Source organism: Phoenix dactylifera, chromosome 5, assembly GCF_051530095.1.
Source record: "Phoenix dactylifera cultivar Ajwa chromosome 5, Ajwa_hap1_PhDact_Kaust_v1.1, whole genome shotgun sequence".
In the NCBI taxonomy this organism is placed as follows: domain Eukaryota; kingdom Viridiplantae; phylum Streptophyta; class Magnoliopsida; order Arecales; family Arecaceae; genus Phoenix; species Phoenix dactylifera.
Window position 1 is genome coordinate 31,173,926 of NC_143194.1, and position 22,598 is coordinate 31,196,523.

The 22,598-nt window shown below is 37.4% G+C and overlaps 1 protein-coding gene across 11 annotated transcripts; it reads right to left on the reverse strand.

The window, feature by feature from the left end:
• Positions 1-2,297: 2,297 nt before the first annotated feature.
• Positions 2,298-20,524, reverse strand: LOC103710919 (transcription factor MYB3R-1-like). 11 transcript variants are annotated; one of them, XR_016413299.1, is made up of 14 exons: positions 20,367-20,515; positions 19,607-19,857; positions 19,336-19,390; positions 17,328-17,385; positions 16,103-16,197; positions 15,851-15,954; positions 11,194-11,322; positions 8,730-10,635; positions 6,135-6,481; positions 4,661-4,778; positions 4,017-4,256; positions 2,916-3,071; positions 2,725-2,771; positions 2,298-2,632 (listed from the first exon to the last, which is right to left on the reverse strand). XR_016413299.1 is itself a non-coding variant. In XM_088722337.2 (13 exons), exons 2-12 carry the CDS (start codon positions 19,717-19,719, stop codon positions 2,937-2,939), a joined length of 3,300 nt encoding a protein of 1,099 aa, XP_088578463.2. In that variant the 5' UTR covers positions 19,720-19,857; positions 20,367-20,515; the 3' UTR covers positions 2,298-2,632; positions 2,916-2,936. The 11 variants fall into 11 exon arrangements, 5 of the variants coding, with proteins under 5 accessions (XP_088578463.2, XP_089787006.1, XP_008795072.4 ...); XR_016413301.1 differs by lacking the exon at positions 19,607-19,857 and having other exon boundaries at positions 20,367-20,524; XR_015987354.2 differs by lacking the exon at positions 2,725-2,771 and having other exon boundaries at positions 2,916-3,067.
• Between the last annotated feature and the right edge of the window lie 2,074 nt (positions 20,525-22,598).

A 22,598-nucleotide genomic window follows, 5' to 3' on the forward strand; every position in this document is an offset into this window, starting at 1 on the left:
CAAGCTGGGAACTTGATGGCTTCAAAACCTATGAAATCACGCTAGGAGATGGAAAAGAGAGGAAAGGCGGAAACTTGACGGATTCCAGAGATGAATGAAGAAGACCGCCTCTCCACCAAGGCCAAAGAAATGGAGAAAGAAGGAAAGGTGGCAACTTTGCTGCTGCGTTGGAGAAGGCTTCGAGCGAATGGGAGAAGCAATTTACCCCTTCAATAAGAGCAGGAGATATGGATGGGAAGGTAAAAGTAGGAGCTTGAAGCGGGAGATAATTGAAGAAATGGGAGAGAAAACTCACCTTCCTGAAGCCCCAAGGAGTGCTTAGATGGGTTCGTTTCTCTTCTGTTGAACCGCGGCAGATGAGGGGAGGGTTCTATTTTTACTATTTTTAAGAGCTCAAACGTGGGGTGCATCTTTGAGTTTGAGCAGAGGTGGTGGAAGGGAGTAGAAGAATAGTTCAGAAAGGAGTTTTCGTTTTCTCTTTTTTTTTTTAAAGGAGGGGAGATCCAGCGAAAAAATGCGATCATTTGGAGGGAGGGCAAGAGATGGGGATTGTTAGTTTCCCGTTTGAAGGTGCAAGGCTGGCAAAAAGCCCGGGAAATGTGCATAAGAGTCCTCCCTCCCTCTCGCTTTGTGGGGCCATCACAAGAGTCGCTTTGGTTAGGCAGATGGCCAAGATATGGCAAATTGAAATTATATTGAGTGGTTCTGGAGACACACCAAGGAAGACACCTGAAATATCCCACATCGGCTAGATTAGTTTCAGAGCCTGGCTATATGAGACGGGTGTCTCCAAATCCTACATATGTGTTTTGGGTGGAAAACAAAATCGGAAAGGAATCTAAGCAGCGTGCGCGCACGTGCAGATACCAGAACCGGATAATATCTGACAGAGGAGCTCCATGTTCCCTTCTCATGTAGCCCCCACGTGGGCACTGGGTGCCTCATGTGCCTCGTGCAGGTGGGAGCGTGACAAGACCCAAGTCATATGAAAGAGACTTCTTTTTATGGTATCTCTATAGGATAAACTTCAATTTTAAGTTAAAGTCCCGTGACTTTGAAAAGGTGCTTTTGCACTAGTTATGGGACAACCATCGGTATTAGACTTTAGTTTAAACAGAAGAGTTATGTATTTATGGATTGAAGAGTCACATATCTACGGTTTGAAAGACCATATATCTACAGAAAGATATTTTTGCACCTATTTGAACTCTATAAATATAGAGCCTTGTAACCGAAAATAGTAATCTTCTCCATTCTCTTCCATCTTAAAACCTTTATTCTTCCTTCTAGCTTTTAAACAATTTTTTAGAAAGTTCTTAGGAATTTCTTTATAAGGCTTTATTGTATTCTGAGGGCGATTTGCTGCAAACCCATTAGTAAACTTATTGAGTGGAGATAAATATTATCTTAAAAAAATGATTTACACGCCTCAAAGCCTTGGATTGTTCTATTGTTTTCTCCATTTCAATCTACTCTTCCCCAACATTATCCACGTCAAATTAAGATGGCTGAGCGCCAGTTCTGAAAAACTTGGGCTTGGAGATGGCCCTAAGCAACTATTCAGAGATTCATTAGTTGTCGAGTAGCAAATTTTTCAGAGATGACAATTATCCAGACACACACATCTGTTCATCTGTGTCACCTCTATCGTTATCAGTTATTTTGATGACAGGTCTGATGCTATTTTTTATTCATGGCTGAGATGAGAAGAGTAACAGAGTCCATGTTCCCGAGGCAGCCAATTGTCCCCATGTTGCCTTTTACAGAGGTATCAAAAACAAATATAAAAAAGTAAAGATGCTACACATTCCTGTCCCAGTAGTATTTCAGGACCATGTAAGACTAGAAAAATTATTAAGGAAACTTTCTAGCTGAAAGATGATAAGCCATTCAAGCAAGTTAGGATCATGGCTTATGTATAAAAGTAGATGACATGAAATATGCAGAAGTTATTGTTCCACTCTGAAATCTGTTTAAAAATCTGACAACAGGTCGTGTAGAATGAATGCCACAAAATTTAACCATGTTCTCATATCCAAAGAAGAGCATTTTGGGACTACAGTTGATGCCCATATTTTTGAGGCTAAGGGTTGGTTTCCATATCAGTTCACAAATCTTCAGCACGTCATGCCCATATTTTGGTCTTCAGCACAAATCTCATATCAGTTGATGCCCATATTTTGAGTGGATACACTACCTGTTAATATGCTTCACAAGACCATCTCTCTGAATAATGCTTAGAAGAGATGGGTTAAAGTTATTTGCATCTAGAACTTCATGCAAGCTTCACAGCACTCTTGCCTAAAGTTTTACATTGCTGTTCCAGTTATCATAAAATATAATGGAACAAAGAAAATCTTGAGGTTTATGGTACAATAGCTTTGGGTGCATGCAGATCTAAGTCTTATAAGCAGAGAAAAGCGATGTTTACAATTTTTAACTTACAATTCAATCTTCTTCTGACCAATGACTTCTGGTTTAATATAGATGATGCACTCTACAAATACTTTATAATTAACTAATAGTAGTGATCCTCCTCAAGTTTCTCTTTGTGATTTCCTTTCTTGCAATAGAAAGTGAAAGATTTGCTTGTCCTTGCTAACAAAATGAGACCGTTCTCTACGTGAAGGGGCTGGATGACAGGAAGGAGAAAAGGGTATCAGAGAAAATGAAAAAAATGAGAAAGTAAATAACATGATTCAATGGAGGAATATCAAATTATACATTATAAATTTGGACAAGAACCTTCATCAAGGACCCGATTAGCTGTCCTGCAATTGGAAAAATGCAGGACCAAAATGAACTTGAAATACATAAGAATACCCCGAAAAGCGAGAATAAAATAAATCAATAGAGTCACAATGGAAAGGGGCATATACATTACTAATAACATCAACACAAGATAAAATATTTACTTCTGGCATAACCACAGCCAGCTACCGGCAGCCCTTCAGAAGATAAGAAGATGGGCTTGAGAAGATTACTGAAGTTCCCATATTGCCTACTTTCTTGTTTTCTGTTTTCCTGACAGGTGTTCCGCATGCACTGAAATCAAGAACTCTCGCCTCTGTCTGGGAAACATTCAAAAGGTTAGTAGAATAAATCATGAGCCATATACAGAGGCATAATTGTCATTAAAAACTCAAATCATTACACCAAGAAAAAAAATATTGATAAGGATGAAGAAAAAGCTTCTAGACAAGAAGTATAAAGGAGACAAATTTTCAGAAATTACATTTCAAAACAAACATTATCTAGACTTAAACATGATGCAACCATATAGATAAAAATGTCTCCAAAGCCTTTTTAGTAATAACCTATCATGTAATAACAAAAGTTTGGTATAGGCTACATGATTTAAATTCTAGCCCGCGGCACCTCCCCCCACCCCCACCCCCTCCCGCGTCTCTTTTTACTGTCTTTGGATAAACATATCAGCTTTTCAAGTCATTACTGGGGCATTAGAAATACTATGCACTAAAGATTTTTTTCGTTCCTCTAGACCTAGAAGTGAACGCTAGGTTCCAAATTGTTCCATACAACATTTCAGTTCAGTAATGAGATCTGAGATCAGCTGTCTATACTGACCTGTGAAAGCATTCAAGTCTTTCATGTCAAGTGTCATATCCACATAATATAGGAGGATGAATTGGATGGGATGCCAATGCAGATGGCAGATCCATCAATGGCATTGAAAACATGATCCAGAATAAGAAAATTGAACTAGCAGATTTTTAAGTTCCTCAAGGGCCTACCAATGTACAACACATAGTTAAGGGTTTCATATAATATTCATATCCAAGGAAGCAGATCTGCTGCCCAGTTTCCCTATTAAAAATTTCACGCACTTTATGTGTAGTATCACATCCACCCTATACCAGAGGAGGACAATCTGATGAGAATGTTGATGCAGATGGCAGATACTGGAATTGAAAATGTGGATCCAACGTTAAGCCACTTTAGTGAGAACTATAGTATCATAAAAAAAAAAGAGTAAACTATCAAAAGCAAGCTACCATGACTTCTGATGTCATAGGATGACCTCCCAGTTCTTTGTCTGACTGAATATTTTCCTTCTGGAAGTTTTCCTTGCCACTGTTCCCAGAGTGCCTTTCGTCAAATGCCACTCCAGGGCTTCCACTTGCCAATACCTCCTGGGCCTCAGCCACAACAGAAGCAGTGTGTTCACTTAACTGTCTCATCAGTCCAATGGCATCGTAGGTTCTGTCTACTGGGCTCATGAAGTACCCTATGTCCTGCAAAGATCAGAGAACAGAACAACTGAAATGAGTAAAAGAACTCCAAGGTCCATGAGATACACAAATGAACCACAAACAGTTATCAAGAACTTTTTAAGTCTTCAACAGTACAATGGAAGCTACGATATTTCTTTTTAAAAGTTGAGATAAATGATCAATGAACTGACATGAAAGTAGTTAAAAAAAAAGGATCCATAAACTGTAGCTTTTCTTCAGTTAGAGGTAATGTGAGCAATTTGTCAGTATCTCATAATGTATCACTAAAATTTCAAGTCTCATTGTATCTTGTAAAGGTTATCCAAAGTAATTGTTCTTACTAATAAGTTTTCCCGAATATGGATATTGGTGAACTTTATAGGTCCCATATATGACTCAGATAATCAATGATATACTTCAGCTACCTCAAATGTTATGTCTGTATCAAGTCTGTGTCCCGGAAGAAGTGAATTCATAAACCAAGGTGATTTCCATGCTGAAGGAGATTCTATCCCTCTTTTGATGCCCGGAGTATCAGCAAAACTGTTAAAGCAAAATACAAAAAAAGAAACCAGAATTAAAGACAGCTAAGAGCACAGGCATGCACCATTACTTCATATTAGTCAAACAAATATGCCACCATCTCTTAAATTGTTTACTAAATATTTGCATACCTAGCTGACTCAAAGTTGCAGAAACCAAGAAGATGGCATACTTATGATATCTATGCAGAAACAAGTCAGTATATAAAAGAATTCTGCCCAACTAATTGTTTGCTTCTACGATAACATAAACTTGAAGTAAGGCTCTGGGAATAATAGAGAACAACAACATTCCAAGTCATAGTAGTGATATAGAGTTAAATGCAGAGCTATTTAAGAAGGATCCATGTAAAATAAAGTAATTGAACAGAAGCAAATTAAAGAAGTAAATCAATGATAAGGAAGATAAGCGTCTAATTCACAATTATATGTTGGAAGGAATCATCTAAAGAGATTACTCTTACTGTGAACAAGAGACAAAAATGAACAAACTATTCCATATCCATTTCATCTTAGTAGCTTCTCTTTCTTGCATCCCATAAATTTTTAGATTCTGATGCTCCCACAGTCTCATGATGCTTATTTAAAGAACAGAAAGAGGTATAGATAGCAAGTAAGTGACTTCTACTCTCTATGTAGTGTCAATGTCCTGCATAACAACAGAACTTCACATAATATTTTTTTATCAGTTAACATTTTGTCCAAATTTGGTTGGCATATGTATAATTATATGCATTTTGTTTCCCTGAACCTATTATACTAATTCTGGAAAGCATATATGCGACAAACATAGACATCAGGTAGCTATCACTAAAGCATAATCGCACGTATTTGTATTTCCTCAGTTGAAAAACAAACATCATTTAACTAACTCCCATAATGGTATGGTAGCTATAAACTCATACATAATCGCACGTAATTGTATTTCCCCAGCAGGAAAACAAACATTATTTAACTAACACAATGGTACTTACTGATATAAAGTAAGCCAGACAAACATGTGGAAGGGGACTGCTTGGTCCAAATATGAGTATAACACACTTTATATTGCTGTCCAGTTGAACTAGAGTCTACTGGAAAACTCTTGCTCAGATGCCATCATACCATGACTTAGCATACTTTTAACTGTTGAATGCAATCAAAATTGTTTAGGATGTACTAGAATTGAAATTGTTTAAGATGAACTAGAGACACAACAATTGTGTATAGCAAAAAAGCTCAAAATTTTTCTCTAATCAGCAGACTGCAGCATCCAAAGTAATGATACGGTTATCCAAAACATTTTGTGTACTGAAAAAGAGAAAAAGGAGCAACTGTAAGACTTGGCATAATCATGGGTTGCGTCAGTCAATCTTACATGCTTAAGTTTTCAAGGTCCATGTCAATGGATGAACCATGCTTTTCAATTGAAACCTCTGATAGATGCACTGATTGAGCACATTGTGCAGATGTAACTCGAACCTGATGCTGTACCTGCTCACTTTCACCAACTCCAGGAGACAGGAAGGCAGAAAAATCAGATAAAGACTTTGAATGGACATTTGGCTCATCCTTATTTGGTGTAATCTCAGAACTTCTGAAAATCTGGTCTTTCAAAGACCCAGCAGCGGTACTCGTATGTCCATTTATGGGATGCCCATCTCGATCAGTGGAAAATAATAGCATGTCATTGTTATTATGTTCAACAAGAACTCCAGCAGGCAGCTGCATGAAAACCACATAGGTGGTGCAATTGCAATGTTAAGTGTTAAACGATTGAACAACAACAAAAAAAACAAAGTAAAATCTACTTGGAGAGCACTCACAATCATCTTAAAATCCCTCCAGGACAACTTTGTTATCTACTGAAAACCATTTAAGAACAGTGCATCACCAATATCAAGGTCTTATAAACTTGAGGTGAGGCATTCTGTCCATAACAAGTTCAACACATTTGGCATACCATAGTCACCTAATGTATTTCAGTTGCAGTCACCATATCCATACCAATGGGGCAGCAGCCATATACAGCACAAATGGTCTCCCTCCAACAGTTCATTCCATAGGATAATATTCTTAGTAATCTATCCAACCTCATTCCTCATATTTCAACCCAACTACCTTAACATGCGAAATTTGAGAAGTACATGTTGGACTTAAAGCAATATTTAAAAACCAAAACTGGATACCCATTTAAGAATGTGAAGGCCTATTCCAGACCAATTCAACCAATACATATAACATGGGAACGATTGCTTTCTTCTCTCAAATGCTTCTGCTCCCTCTTGTTTATCACATGATTTTTTTTGATATTCTTACCAATTAGAAATGTTTGGATGGTTGGAATTTGGGACAATATATATTTGATTAATATATATGAGATAGTTTAACATCATCCATCAGGTATAATCTTATTATGACTTTGGAAATAATTTAATAAGAGAAAAAAAGGTAGCAAAAAGAATGAAGTGCTTGAATTATTTGTATAAATTATAGTCCGGTTCAGCCACTATTTAAGTCAAACTTATAGTCAGTTCTGATAGTCTGCTCTACTCTCAAAGACACTACCTATAACGCCATCTGAATCATGCAAACAAGAATATAGATACATATATACACAACAGACATGTGTTCATGCGCACGTGTGTATGAGTCAGAATACATACTTTAGAGTATGTATATCTATACAAGGTCTCCATCAAAAATGTGCCAGCATACAAACTATATTAGTTTCAATCAAAAGCATTCTAAAGCTGCTTGAGTTGGCTCAGGAAATTTAGTTCAGCTCTGGTCCAGTTCCATGATTTGATCAAAATGTACAAATGTAAAGCTGAAATCCTGCTACTCTAAGGATAATTGCTTTTAAGCAGGATATCAAAACTGAGGATGCACCTACAAATTTCCTGCAAATATAATAATGCCTGATATATATACAGCCTTGTGCAAAGTATAGAATACATAAATGGAAAATACACCAAACATGCATTACCAATTTACACAATAGTACAATACACCAGGCTAAGAGATGAGCTTTCTCCAACCATGCAAATTATTAGATCACTTTATATAACAAAATCATTCCATTCTCTTTTTGCTACTAGCTTAAATTTCAATGGTCAAACGATTTAATAGTTTTTGTTATGATATACTACTTACATATAGTTAATGGTCATTCTGCATTATTGGATGACACAAGTATCCTTTGATGTCAATAATTGACTGCAGTGCATATGCATGCTTTGTTTACAGCATCTCCATCTCTAATATCATCAAGTATAGGCATGTCTTAAGTTGATGCGCAACTTCTTAACAAAATGCAGTAACTTTTCTAGCAATATACCGGGCATTACAGCCACTTGGAATCAGAAATAAACCCAATTCTTTTTAGCAAAGGAAATTTACATCCATACAGAGATAAACCAAGTGACCATAAAAGGATAAATGAGTATTTATCTGATTCAAAGTCCATAAAGCACACCAGATACGGCATGTGATATTACTAGGTGAGCTTCATCCAACTTGGTCTAGGCACGTTTACCACCCCAGATAAGCTAGCACATGAAGAAACTACAAAAGGTCAGCTTTTTTAATTTTACAAATCCACGATGCTGGCTTTGCTCGGCTGAATTGATCTTGCCCCAACCAATCTCAAAGCCCACATAAACTACAGATTTTTATAATTCCAAAAATATTAGTTAACTTGTCATTATATCATTACATATAAAAACAAGCCAAAACTAATCTAAGTCAAGCTTAACTCAGTTGCCTTGTGCAATGCAAGGAAACTGAGGCTGGGGTCATTTGCAAGCCAAAAACTTATAACATTCACTTATAACAGGCCAAGCAAGCTTTTTATTGGCATTGCAAGTTCTCAAATAAAGAATTGCAAAAAACAGTGTCTGGGAAATGGTGATTGCAATCAGTAACATGTAACACTGCAGAGAAGATAAAATACAAGTCAGGAAATACTTACTTCTGTTTCTCTAACATTAACCTCATGTTTAGTGGGGACACTGATGGCAGATGCACATTGTTCCATCTTAGCTTGAAAATTAGTGGTTTTGGATACTTTGCTTGAAATCCTGGCCTCTGTGGAAGCACTTTCATCCTTTTGATAGCTTGGAGCATGGTCCAAATTTTTTTTCTCCTCCAAACAACTTTCATGTTTCTTTTTCTGATGATTTGAAGGGGAAAAACCATCTGCCTCACTAGAGCATGAAGAAATTCTGTAAGCAACACCTTCATCATTTATGGTACTCAAGGAGGAATTATCAGTTCTGCTTATGGAAGGTGTTGAAAATAACACACGATCCATGTCTGTCCCAGATTTCTTGTCAATTCTCCGCTCCTGCAAAGGTGACAATAATTCTCGTTGCCGTTTCTTCATAATGGAAGGTGTGCATATGAAGCTTTTGGCAGCACTTCTAAGTAAAGCATCAGGACTCTCATCATGAGAAGGTGAATCCCATAGGCTGTATGGTGTAGAAGACATCATCAGTTGTCGAATTCCAAGGGGACTGTATGCCTGCTGAAGATCTCCAGAGGATATAAGGTCGCAGCTGACAAATGGAATTTCCAAACTTGGAAAACGAGGAGGTTCATAAAATAGAGCTCCAGAGTCCTGATGTTCTTCAGTCTGTATAGCTGGATTTTCATCTTGTGATGTAATTTTGCCAGTAGCATTTGGAGTTTCCGAACCCATCATTTCCATATAGCTTTGCTTTGGAGTTTCGTTTTCCTTGCCCCTGTCTGCCGGCACACAAATCTTAGACCTAGCACCACCACTAGGGGATAATAAAGAAGAGCAGCGGGAATAAGCAAAGCCACAATAGGTGCATTTAATGAGTTCTGAATCTTGAGTTCCAACAGAAATCTCTCTCATCTCAACGTCATCACTTCTATATATTGGTTTTCCATCACCTGGGCATACATAAGATGGTGGAACTACAGTTGCCAAGCCCTGACAATATGAATTCCCCAGCATATCTGATGAATTGATTGGATACAGAGGCTGTGAGCATGAAATCAAATCCCTGTAGTCCAATGAACTGCAAAAATCAGGTTGGGAATTTACAGATCCAGAGTTGTAATCGATATTTGTAATGCTTGGTGCAGTAAAAGGATCTTCCAAGGTAATATCTCGATGCATTGCTGCTCCGAATAAATTATCACTGCAGCAGTCAGCTTCAGCGATCAAAATTTTATCCTGGTTACCAGATCCTAAACCAGTGTTTGTAACAGAAGTAGGCATTTCCATTCCCACGGGGTCTGGTAAAGAACCAGATCTGCTTTCATAATTTTCAACACAGTGTGCATGGTATTCTGTTTTCCTTTTTAACTCTGGTGATTTCTGAGTGGACTCCAGCAAAGAGTTGGTCAATTCTTCTGAAATCAATTGGTTAGCCAAGTTTTTTGATACTTCAATCTGATGTACACTATGAATGGGAGCAGTTACCGAGGCTGCATCTCCACATTGTATTTCAGGGAGAACACATGCAGTTTCCTCCATGGAAGTGTAATATTCTTTGGAGCACATTGGCAACTGAGAATCTTGCATTTCTTCTTTCTTGGCATCCTCCCTGAGTTTTATATCATCACACAATGGAACTGTATTAGCCAATTCGTAATCAGATTGAGAGTAACTGACCAAGGCTGATGATGACCCTTGACTACATTCTGATGAATACTCAACCTCTTGCTTGTCTTTAACACCACCATATTCATTGTTTTGTTGATTCACTACAGATGAAGAGATGCACTGGGCAGGCTTTTCCACATGAGGCAGGCCTTGAAACTGGGCAAGAAGACCTGATGCCATATACGAGTCCAATTTCTTCTTTACAGAGCTGTTCCAATGATTTTTTATAGCATTGTCTGTCCTGATGATGCATAGCACAATGGTTTTCAATATTTACAAGAAAAAGCAGTTGAATTAAAAGAAAAAAATGTTGACATCAGTCCATTGAACAAAGAAAGAGTTGAGCAAGCACCAATAAATATTCACAGGAACTGTCAATTAATGGACAGTAGTATCAGTATACATATCTGCACCAATGCAAAAAAAAAAAAAAAGTTGAACTCTTAAGATGATGATGCTAAACAAAGACTGGAGATATTAAACAAACATTGATATGTCTATGAGTGCATAAGCACATTCATGCATGCAACCCACTGGACAAAAGCACAGACAAAAGAGTACACAGATACTTTCCTGCAAGGCTGCAAAAACATAAATATACACATGTATATAAACATCAATTTATTCAGAACATATTTTACTATGGAAGTAATAAATGAATATAGTCTAATATTAATCCGGCAAACTGGCAGGAGAGGCCCTGAAAAGAATTTGCATGGAATTTTTACAAATTTATAACATCTTAAGTAAAATCTCTACTTATTTTCTTCAATGCATGGATAAAGTTTCAGATTCACACCTGCCTGGTAAAAATTTTGTCAACTCCGCCCACTTGTTTCCGTAAATTTGATGAGCATGAATCAGTGTTATCTCCTCTTCTTGAGTCCATGCCTGCTTGTTAATGGCAGGGTTAAGATGATTGTGCCACCTAAAATGTAACTCTTTCACAATTAGTAGATCATTGATAGTGAAATGACAAATCAAAAAATCGAAAGGATTGGAGGGTCGAGAGACCAAATGTTTTTAAGTTCAAAACCTAAAGAAGATATGATGCTGAATTTTCCATATATTATTCCATAAGTAGCTGGGTAAAGAAGCTACTAAATGTCATATTAAATATGTAGAAGTTTCTCACTTTAGAAGCTTGCATTGTATTTGAATCTTTATAAATCTAAGATAAGATACTGAACAAAAATTTAGAATGTAAAAATAGTTTAACCGAGCACCATTGACAACTAACAGGCTTTAATGGATTAACAATTCACTTCAAGTATCAGAGGATCATTTCCAAAATTGCATGTAAAATCAAGTGACGTCAGAGGTGAATCTTAAAGGATCTGGGCATGCTCTAGTTGGTCAAAACTAAAGGTTGAATCCATGCAAAAGGCAATTCTTAATCGCCTTTTCATGTGGTTCAACCATCACGAGAAACAAGTAACTCTTAGCCAGCAGACACCAGAAACACAACAGGTCCCTATCCATTTCTTGGGTATTTGAAGATTCTTTAAAGTGCCCACCCCTGGTGCATTCAGATCATCAGAAAATCATCACAGTAAAAATTTTTACCATATACTTCTTTTGAGAACAAGAAGTAGAAGCCTGGCTGAATACTAGAGAGAGGACGGGACCGAACTCGGGCCTCTTATTTGAGCAGAAGAGACTTCACCAACTCAGCCAGTTGGCACCCTCTACTTTTATTTAATTATTCTTTGTTCTTTCTTTGTATACTGTCAATGATGCACCCAGAGGTTCATATTTCATCAAAAATTTGAGCAGCTCTAGAGAGGTCAACAAGCATGTCATTTCTTGGGCCCTCTGAAAATCTTCCCTGAAGGTTCTCTTTTAATGTTGTCTAATGATTGTAACATCCTGATGATAAGGAGTTAAATTTAATTTCTATGAAAAACTATGAATTGCAATATGAAGAGGTTTTTGTTTGTATCTTCCAAACTGTTGATAATTTTATGCTCTGGGTTTGTATGAAAGGGTCATCTAAACTCTCTCTTTCCCCCTCCCTCTCTCTCTATCTCTCTCACACACACTTGCTCAGGTCCATCTGCGGTCATCAAGGTTTTTGGAGCCTTGCTACGCTTGGTGTCGGTTTAAGAATCAGCCTCCTGATTTTTAACTGAAAGCAAGTCAAAGTTATATTGGGTCCGCCTATCTTGGCTCCTATAGGACTACCCATGGTTAGCAAACCCTGAGATCTTCCTTTTCCTTTCCGCTAAGTCACAATTTGCACATCATTTTCCCAACTTTAGCATGCAATCTCCAAGTTGCCCCATTTTTGTTAAATTTGCTCGATTTTACCCATTTTAAGAGAATTTGCCTACACTCATTATTTTGCTAATTCACTTGATATCGCGTCATGAGGCTATCCTGGCACAAATCATCTAATTCTACATATTTCCCATATTTAATGGTTGACTCTTTATTAATCAAGTATATTGTTTATTTGTACTATTCAGCCTATTTTCATTCCATAAAAGGGTTTTTTTGCTTGTAAATATTTGAAATTGCATGCATATCCTCATCAATTTACTATTCCCATGTTTACCCTTACCAATTATTTCTTATTGCAAGTCTATCCTCAACATAATAGTCCGCTCAACAATGCTAGTTTAACTAGCATTTAACTAAAAAAAATTTGCATGTACACCCTCATAAATATCTAAAATTGAGTGTATAGCCTCACAAATTTATTATCTGCATGTATACTCTTATAAATTATTTCTTTTTGAACATATACTTTTACTGAGTTAAGGTTATTTTAGTTATTTCATTGTAAACAGCTTGTTTCTTCATGCTGACTGTAAGGTAGATATACAGAGGGAAAAATTTTATAAGGATACACATGCAAGTTCAGATATTTATAAGGGACTACATTGCAAAAAAAACCCTTCATAGAATCAATCACCATGCTGCTAGAATTAGGGTTTAAACCATCCTTTCCAGTCTGCAATGTTACCGCAAGTGGGTCAGTCCTCTACTCAGCTAACTCATGGTCAGATAATCACCTAGAACCATACAATACTTGCTATTGGAAATGTGCACGTTTAGGGTTTTTGCTTATCTAAGGGCTTATCAAACATTTAACTAAATCTAGAACACCCTCTGACACAACCATGCCTCTTCCTAGTTCATGATTCTTGACTTCCATTCATTGTCATTTACCTCCAACTGACTAGACCATCTTCCCTCTTCTTTCATGTGAATTAACACTCATCGCATGCTAAACAAACTGTGTCTCAACTCTCAATCACCTCAGGTTGATCCTCTCGGGTAAGCATTTGGCTCATTTGCCATTCAGATGACTTTGTTCCAATTATCAAGCATATAATCTTACCTTGGCTAGGGACCAAACGCCATAGGATACATGGATATTTCTTGTCTAAATTTCCACATATATGTGATCGAAATGTGGATCATTTTCCCTTTAGACTTGTTCTTGATTCTGCTAATCAAGCTTAAAATCTTATCCTGGATGAACATCTACCTCCAACACATGGTTTGTTTATGCACTTCTATCTTCATAAGTGGACCGGCCAATCCTTGTGTTTAGCACTATATTGCTTCTCGATTTTTCCCTTTTGATCTCGTCTTTGCTGGCCCAGATAAATCAGCTAACTTCAGTACATCCCTACACCTATGGAATGGCAATCACTAAACCAGCATCATCTTAAGATGCTCATAAAAGGATCTAGCTTACCTCCTTAAACAATCATAGAATCCATTGGTGGCAAAAAATTTCCTCCATATTTTGAGCTACTTCAGATTTTCAACTGCATTGTCAATAATGGCTCTCCTCACGTTGTCCAACATGTCAAATATTTGCCCATCAGAACATCACATCTTGTTGAGTAGACTGTTATTGCCGCTAATCAACTTCTTCACCTAGAATCTTGCTGCTAGCATCGAAGTCTTGGCTCGTAGTTATTATAACCAAAGCAGTCCTTCTGAGCATTCTTCTCATCCTCCTATTTATGGGCCAATCGGCAGTGTAGCTGGAGGTTTCACACCTTAACTGGAGTATTTTGCATGTTATTTATGCGGTAAACAAATATGGCATCATGCTATATTCAATCAATACCTCCTTAGATCCACTTGTTGATTTATCTTATCACACATATGAGCATCTTCAAGTTTCTAACCTATTTTCATTTGTTAATATTTATCCTTAAGCCTCTGATCAACTCCATTGAACCCAACCTAGGCCATCTCCTCTATAGGTTCTACTTGCCACAAAAGATTGATACCTATGGTTCAAATGCAAAGGGACATTAAGGGATCTGTACATGATCCAAGCTCAATAAGTAAGCAATGAGCTTACTCCATTGCCTGATTGGATAAGGTTTCAGATTAGGATACGATGAGATAATTAGAGACTAAGGAGGATGCAAGGAAAATTGTTGGAGTTGGGCCAGGAAGCTGAGACAAGGGAAGGAGTGGGGCAAAAGGAAACAAAAGGGGAACTGCATAAATGTGGGAAGATGGAAGTAGGCATGGGTCTACCAAAATAATCTATACTGAGGCACATAGAATCATAGTCTAGGTAGGTGCCTAGATAGCATAGAGTAACAAGGCATCAAGTGGTGAGAAGTGAAGCTAAGATTGGTGCAATGCAATGCTTATTAGTGGTGCCATTACTAGATAGGGGCCATCAAGTGGTGCTTGTTGCAAGCTTAAAGTTGCGTGGGACTTCCAATGGTGGCACTGCTAGGTGGCATTACCAAGCAGGAGTGACTAGGGGTAAGGAGAGTTATGGGGAGGGGAGTGATGACATCTGCATGTATGTTAAAGAAACTGAATATTTGATTTGTTCAGCAGAATCGGAACTCAAAAAGAGATCTATCAAGCACAATCTTCTTGATTCAAATCCAATATGGACTGAATTTGGATAGGATTTGCAAAATATTAGCCTACATTGCCACACCATCTTGTTATACTGCAACCCTTGCAGGCCTCTTTTAATGTATAGTACTATTGCTAATTGCAGAACATATTGTACCAATATTTAGCAAATTTGCTGTGGAGATCCCTTTTAAGGTTAAGGGCAATGCTAAAGATAGATATAGTCATTTTATTGTGTTCATCTACCAAGATACCCGTTTGCATTCTTTATTAATGATATAGGTCTGTGAATGACATCATACATATATTCTATGTATAAAACACCATTTATGCTGTGTCTTGCTCATCTGGCGCAAGACACTGATACATGTTTATGCAAGGCTGGCACCATTATAATTTAAAAATTCTCCAATGCTTGATCCTCAAGTTCTGATAGCAATCAATTTTAGTTAAAATATATTATCAAATTAAAAAATAGGTAATTGTAAGTAAAACTTTTATTAATCATCGGGTTTCTGGAGCTGTGATAGAGCAAGAGACTACGAAATCACAAAATGGAAATGATAGATGACCTATATGAGTTCACCCGATTTTAAATGTCATACCTTTCTCGGCATTGTTTTCCAATACGTCCAGGTAATGCTTGAGCAATGGTGGACCACTTCTTTGGTCCATATGTATCGACCATTTGAATGATTTTCTCATCTTCCTGTTAAAAGAAAAAGAAAAACAATTGGCAACTTTACTTATAGACGGGTCCCATGTTTTCTAAGGAACAGTTCAAACAAATCAAAAAAAAAAGCAGTGCACAAGGGACAAGTTACATAGTTATGTAGTATACGTCTAGAATGTGTTACCTCTTTTGACCATGGTCCTTTCACAAGCTCAGGATTTAAAACCTTCTGCCACCTGTGCAAGCACTGAACATCGGTCCGATCTGGAAAGCATTCAGCTGCAAGCAGATAGATGAAACAGTAATAAAGCATGCTTATAAAACTTCAATATGTGAGAAGAAATAAACAGCATTTCCACATACATGCAAGATCTAACCTCTAATTGCATAAACTGAACAATGTCACTATAGGAAAAATTGTAGCATCTGCTTACTAAATTAGAAAGGTTGAGTTTTTTCAAGCAGAATAGAGTGAACTACTAAAATTTGGCAAACAGAATAAACAAACTCAAGAAGGAACAGAAAATTTCGTAATTTCCTACAAAAATAAAAATAAATAGCTTAATAGATAAAAATATTAAGAGAACAGCCTAGATTCTCAGGATGTATCTGTTTCTCATTTACTCTAAAATTTGTAGAGAGAGAGTGATAAAAAGGTCTGTTCATTTGCTGACAAACGTCACAAGGAGCTAAATATACCTACAACAGTGAATATATATTTTCACAGTAAGTCCAAAAAAAATGCACTTAAGCCTGAATAACTATAGGTAACAGTTTGCCATTAAAAGAATTAAAATATAATTTCTATTATATCTGAAAATGGAGGCAACTTTACGGTAAGACTTCCAAACCAGATTGCAATCAACTTGGTAGTAAAGGCTACAAGGAAGATAAAAAAAATATATATATACCAGATCTATAGATAAAAAGATGGAAAAGGGCAGACTTGCAGATGGAAAATTGGTTGTTATACACTTGTTTACTCTGTACAGAACTACAGATCTTTTTAATCATGATCTTGATGGAAGCCATGAGTGCAAAGAAAAGCACATTGAAATTTCAAAACACATCAGAAGGTCCAATGATTAATGTATTCAGTATTAACTTTGACTCCAATGCCCAAAATTTCCTAGGGATAAACTCATATAGGAAAATTAAATAAATGTGATTCTCGTATAACTGTCAAACAGACCCACAGATAGACGTACTATGAACGAGATCGAGCATAGTGGACTGCAAGCAGAGGATAACATGTTTAAGTGAATTTGTTAAGAATTTTAAAAAATATAAAAACTTACTTAATATACTGAATAATAAAATTCAATATAAAAAAAACAGAATAAATCATCTTGGCTGCTTTCATAATCTAGCATTATATATAAGTTACATCAACTTTTCATAATGAATACCTATCTTTTTCCAATTTTTCCCTCTAAACTTTTGGACAGCTCTGCACAATATTGCATCCTGCATGTATAATCAAAGCAATACATGACATTAATTACACAAACCCAAAAAAAACACAAGCTGTGAAAGAAACAAAAAAAGCAAAATAGCCTCTGATAGATTGGACTAAAAGATATGTCTTATCATGACTAGCCAGTAAACTAGAACTGATCAGCATATGTACAAGACAACCTGGCTTCTCAGAAAAGCAATATTACATGATTAGTAACTTAAGCATGAAGAATCAGGGTAAACACAATCATAAATTTGTAGAGAACTAGCCAATCTTTTCAAACTCAAAGAAAACAGCTTCCAGACATCCAAAGATCCATAATGTAATATGTACATTCAAGGTTCGCTGTACCGACTGTACCAACCGTACCGACGTACCGGTGCAGTCCGGTACCGGTACCGAACCGGCACCATACCGAAAGTGCCACAACGCATGGCTTTAGCCACGCGTTGTCTCCCGCGAAGAACACCCCGTATCGGAACCAACCGAGCCGGTTCGCACCGGTACAGGCCATGAACCAATCGGTTCCGATCCAAATTGGGTCAGAACCGATTTCAATAGCCATACCGTACCAGTGCCTGTCGGTACCGGTACGATACGGGCTAAACCAACCGGTACTGGTCGGTTCAGCAGACCATGTGTACATTATTTATGAATAGAGCTAATCACGGGCCTTCTGGCCCGCCCAGCCCGTCCAGCCTGGCCCGGAATTTTTCGGGCTTGGGCATTAAAAAAAGGCCCATGGGTCAGGCCTGGGCAAGAAAAGTGGCCCGACTTAAAAAATCAGGCTGGGCCTAGTTGGGCCATTCTGGCCCATTTCCAGATTCCAAACAAAGAAAAAATCGGGCTTGTCGGGTCGGGCTTATTGGGTCGGGCCGGGCTAGACGGGCCTAGAACCAGATTTATAAAGTCGGGTCGGGCCTGGACAAAAATTTAAGCCCGACAGTCGGGCCGAGCCGGGCCTGGGCATAGCCATCGGGCCTAATTTCTGCTGTAGAGCCCGGCCCGGATTTTGATAAGCTCTACTTATGAATGTGCTCATCAGAATTTTGAAAACATCTCTTGATAGACTTATGCTTGATGACAATGTGTTAAAACAAGGCAGAAACAGGAACCATTGGGCATGAAGAAGGCGGCAATTTACTTAGTAGACAAGAGGTTAAGCAGAAAAAGATCATCTGGTCCAATTATCACAACTATCACAAATCATACCATGGGGGTAGAAAATCGTAGTGGGCAATCACATTTTGTATGGCTGCAATCTACAAATTGGTTGAATAAGTTGTCAGCAATAAATTATCACAAATACTTCATATTTTCCTCCAAATTAAGCAAAATTTGTAATTCTTTTGGATTTACAAAGTTTTGTATTGGCCTTCGGCCTCAGCCGATTTTTGCTCTAATACAAGAAAGTAGAAACCATGAGCTTGGTTACTACACTCACTAGTTAATGATATCATTGGTGGGATTTTGAAAAATCATAATCCCACATTGGGATAATTAAATAATTCACTTTAGCCAATTTAGAGGAGAATTCAAAATAAATAGATGACCGCTAAACAAGAAAAATTCTATTATAAAATTTAGAGTGGACCAAACCAAAGTCTTGAGGATCAATTGTTGAAAATACTAGAACACTAGATGTGCACTAACATGAAAACATCTAAAAATATGATGTAAATTTCAAGGAAAACAAGCAGAATGTACATCATAACTTTTCCCTGGAGCCAGATAATAGAAAGCAAGAAGCATATTAGGAAAAGGTTGATCTTCCATGATGGTACACAAGAATCAGAGTTCTGTAGCCTCGACATTTTCAATCTACATAATGCAGAATGCAACAAAACATCCCTATGATCACAATTCCTTCTACCATTTATATAACTGCTTAGCTTAATGTCCAAACACAATGACTCTTAGGATCACATCAGGATGTACAATACAAACACCTAAATTACCTCTTCAGGTGTCCACTGCCCTTTGGTTGAGCGGCGCGTTGGACCAGTGGTCCTCCTGCAAAACAATCCAATTTATGCATTAGCTGGATCTTCCTCTGCAATAACCTGCTATCAATCATTTTCTATCATCCCAACAAATCTAAATCAGTGGACCAATTAACTGGGATATACCATACTTCAAACCCTCGACCATCAAAGCATGGAACTCAAGTCAGAGTTTCCAGATATGGAAAGGAAGATAACCCAGGTCTCAAACGCATTAAGGACTTACCCATGCAATGGACGCTGTCTTTGAATCTCATCACTACTCCCATCCTGAACAGCAGTAGAAGAAGATGCAGAAGTTTCACCTTTCTTAGCACTCTTTCCCTTGTCACTTGCCATTGCCCCTTAACTGATGAGTGAATACAGAAGTCCCAATCCCCGCTCGGTTGCAGAACTCCAGAGAGAAAACTCTCCAAACCATCATCAGGAACACGGGAAGGTGATGATATATTCCTCTAACAAAAGAAAGACCACAGACTGGAAAAGGAAACATAAAATATGATCTTTAGGCTACATAAGATCCAGCCTATCCCAGAAGATTCACAAGAAGAACACCCGTTTGATGGGCGATGAACAACATAACTCGACCAAATCAATGCGAATCAAAAGGAAGGTTAATCAACGATAAATATTTCAACTTGGCGAGCTAGCTATCTAGTAAAATTTCAAATTGGCAAGTTAAGCTGAGAAAAGCCAATCAAGGAACGACCCAAATTGCCAAATTTCCTATACGGATCTGTTAACCCCGCCAATTTCCTATACCTAATCATCAAAAAAGACAACTCGTTGAACCAATTGTCCTCTCCAAGGTGAAACCAGGGCCAGAAAAGAACCACTAAAAGAACCCTAATCATCAATTTCTTCAAGAATTCGAGATTCAACGGAAGAAATGATCATGATCTCCGGCGCCTCGCCTCAGAGAAAAACCCTAATTGAATATGGCACTCGAGAAATCGAAACCAACAGGGAAAAAAGCAAGAACTCACCGTCCCGGTGTAGTCAGAGAGCGAGGACGCAATAGATCCATGGCGCATTTGAGATCTCCGCGAGCTTTTCTTCAAATCGAGAGAGACGGTCCGAAGACCGAGAGGAGGGCGTTTTTTATTCTTCTTTTCGAACTTGACAGGGGCGGACTAGAGGAGTTTCAAACCCTACCTTTAAACTTCGAGCATCTCTTGTGCGATCGGACGGAGGGCGCTTCTCTCTAAAGTGCATGGCAAGATCCGCCCCGTCCGTTACGAGGGAGTCCACGTCGGATTCCTCTTCAGCATTTTGAATCGCAACGGCTGTCAAACCGGCTGTAGCCGGTGGAATGGTGGGTCGGTGACCGACTCGGAACTTTCGGTGATCGTTAGTTGCAAATCAATGCCGTTCAACTAATGGAGCATTTGGCTCTGATTAGCCACTGTCTCATAGATTTAGCTTGTTGATTTCCTGTAAATGAGCTAAGCTGTACAAACCTGAGAAGTGACTTAATATGGTGACCCAACTTATGAAGAGATGAAATTCATCATTTTTATGAACATGGCGCCAAAGTAGGTGGATTTGTGTGATGTAAAGTGGGTGGACTCATGTGATGTTGTTTTATGATCATCTGAGAAACTAATCGTATGGGAGGAAAACCTTGGTTTTTTGTTGAAACTTTTAGGATTGTTTGTTTGGGGGCAAAATCTTACTAAAATAGTTCGCAAAACACGATGCTCGATAAAATAGGTTTCATGAATTGTCTTTCGTAAAACTTATTTTTTCAAGTTCTATAACACCACTTTTAGCCAAACATGATTTATGAAAAAAACCAAATAACTGTTTTAGTAAAACCTATTCATTTCGAATTTTTTAATACTTATTTTAATAAAAAAATTTAGCCAAATGGCTTCTTAATGCATGATATACTACTAAGACCAGCATGAGTACCTTTTCTATCATATAAAAGAAAACTTTACAACAATATCCATAACTTTAGCCCTTGTAGCATTTCATTATTATTTATTATAGCATGGCCCTAAATTGAATATTTCATGTAAACTTTATATGAAACATTAAATATCTAATATTTATACATGCAAGACCAGTAAAAAAAACTATTTATCCCGAGTAAAATTAAGAGATATATCGCTTTACAGATATGGTTTTAGAAAAGATGAACACTATGAGAAGAAAACTCTTAATTTCTCTATAAATTTGTTGTCCTCATTTAATATCTAATGGATAAGTAAAATTGACAAAATAGTTTTAGCCTGTTACGTCTCATGTCAAATAAAAGAAAATGTCATGAAAGCATCCTTAACTTTTGTAACCTTTGTAGTATTTCACTATCATCTCGCGTGACATGAAATATATCAAGACATTAGTAATTTCTAATGCCCTCGTAACATTTTACTATTATGTAGATTGATGTAGCACAAAACTTAAGCTTTGGTTTAAATTTATTGCGCAACATTGTTTGAGAATCATAGAAGCAGGACTCCCAAAAAAATACCTATCTCGTGATGCTTTGTCTTACTTACATGAAATTTCATAGTAGTGTCCATAAATTATATTGCCATCATAGCATTTTAACATCATCTAGCATGACTTGGCGCAAAATTGAAGTTTTTGTTTATACTTATTGTGCAACATTTAATATCTAATAATCATACAAGCAAGACCAACTTCATCAGTTTCCATACATTATATTGCCCTTCCAACACTATGTCATCTAACATTACAAGGCACAGCCTAAATTTTTCCTGAAAATAGGATTTGACTGCAGATGACTACAGGACAAGTTTGAGTGTGGTGGTATCTAGTGCTTATACTCAGTATTTGGAACTATATTTTTTTATCCAATCAAGCTCATGTCAACAAGCAAATATTTGGGTTTGGATCCAACCTTGTGAGACTTCAACCTAGCTCTACAGAAAATGCTGGCAGCTAGTCTATGTTCCCGGATGGAACCAATCCTTGAACCGTAATCTAAAATGAATGCCAGGCTACAAAATTAGATCAGTTTGTGATGAATCCTATTGCATCAAACCCACTTGACCTTTGAATAAAGTAACTCAGAAATCTCACTCGAAGGAACACCAAGTTAATATGGAGCATTATGTTGCTCATCTTGGACTCATATATGGTGTGTAATCCATCTGACAGAGGAGCATTGAGAAAGTTTTGCATGGTGTTCTTCTAAAATTTTTGGGCGAGATTTATGAATTACTAAATCATCTCCCCTACAAAAA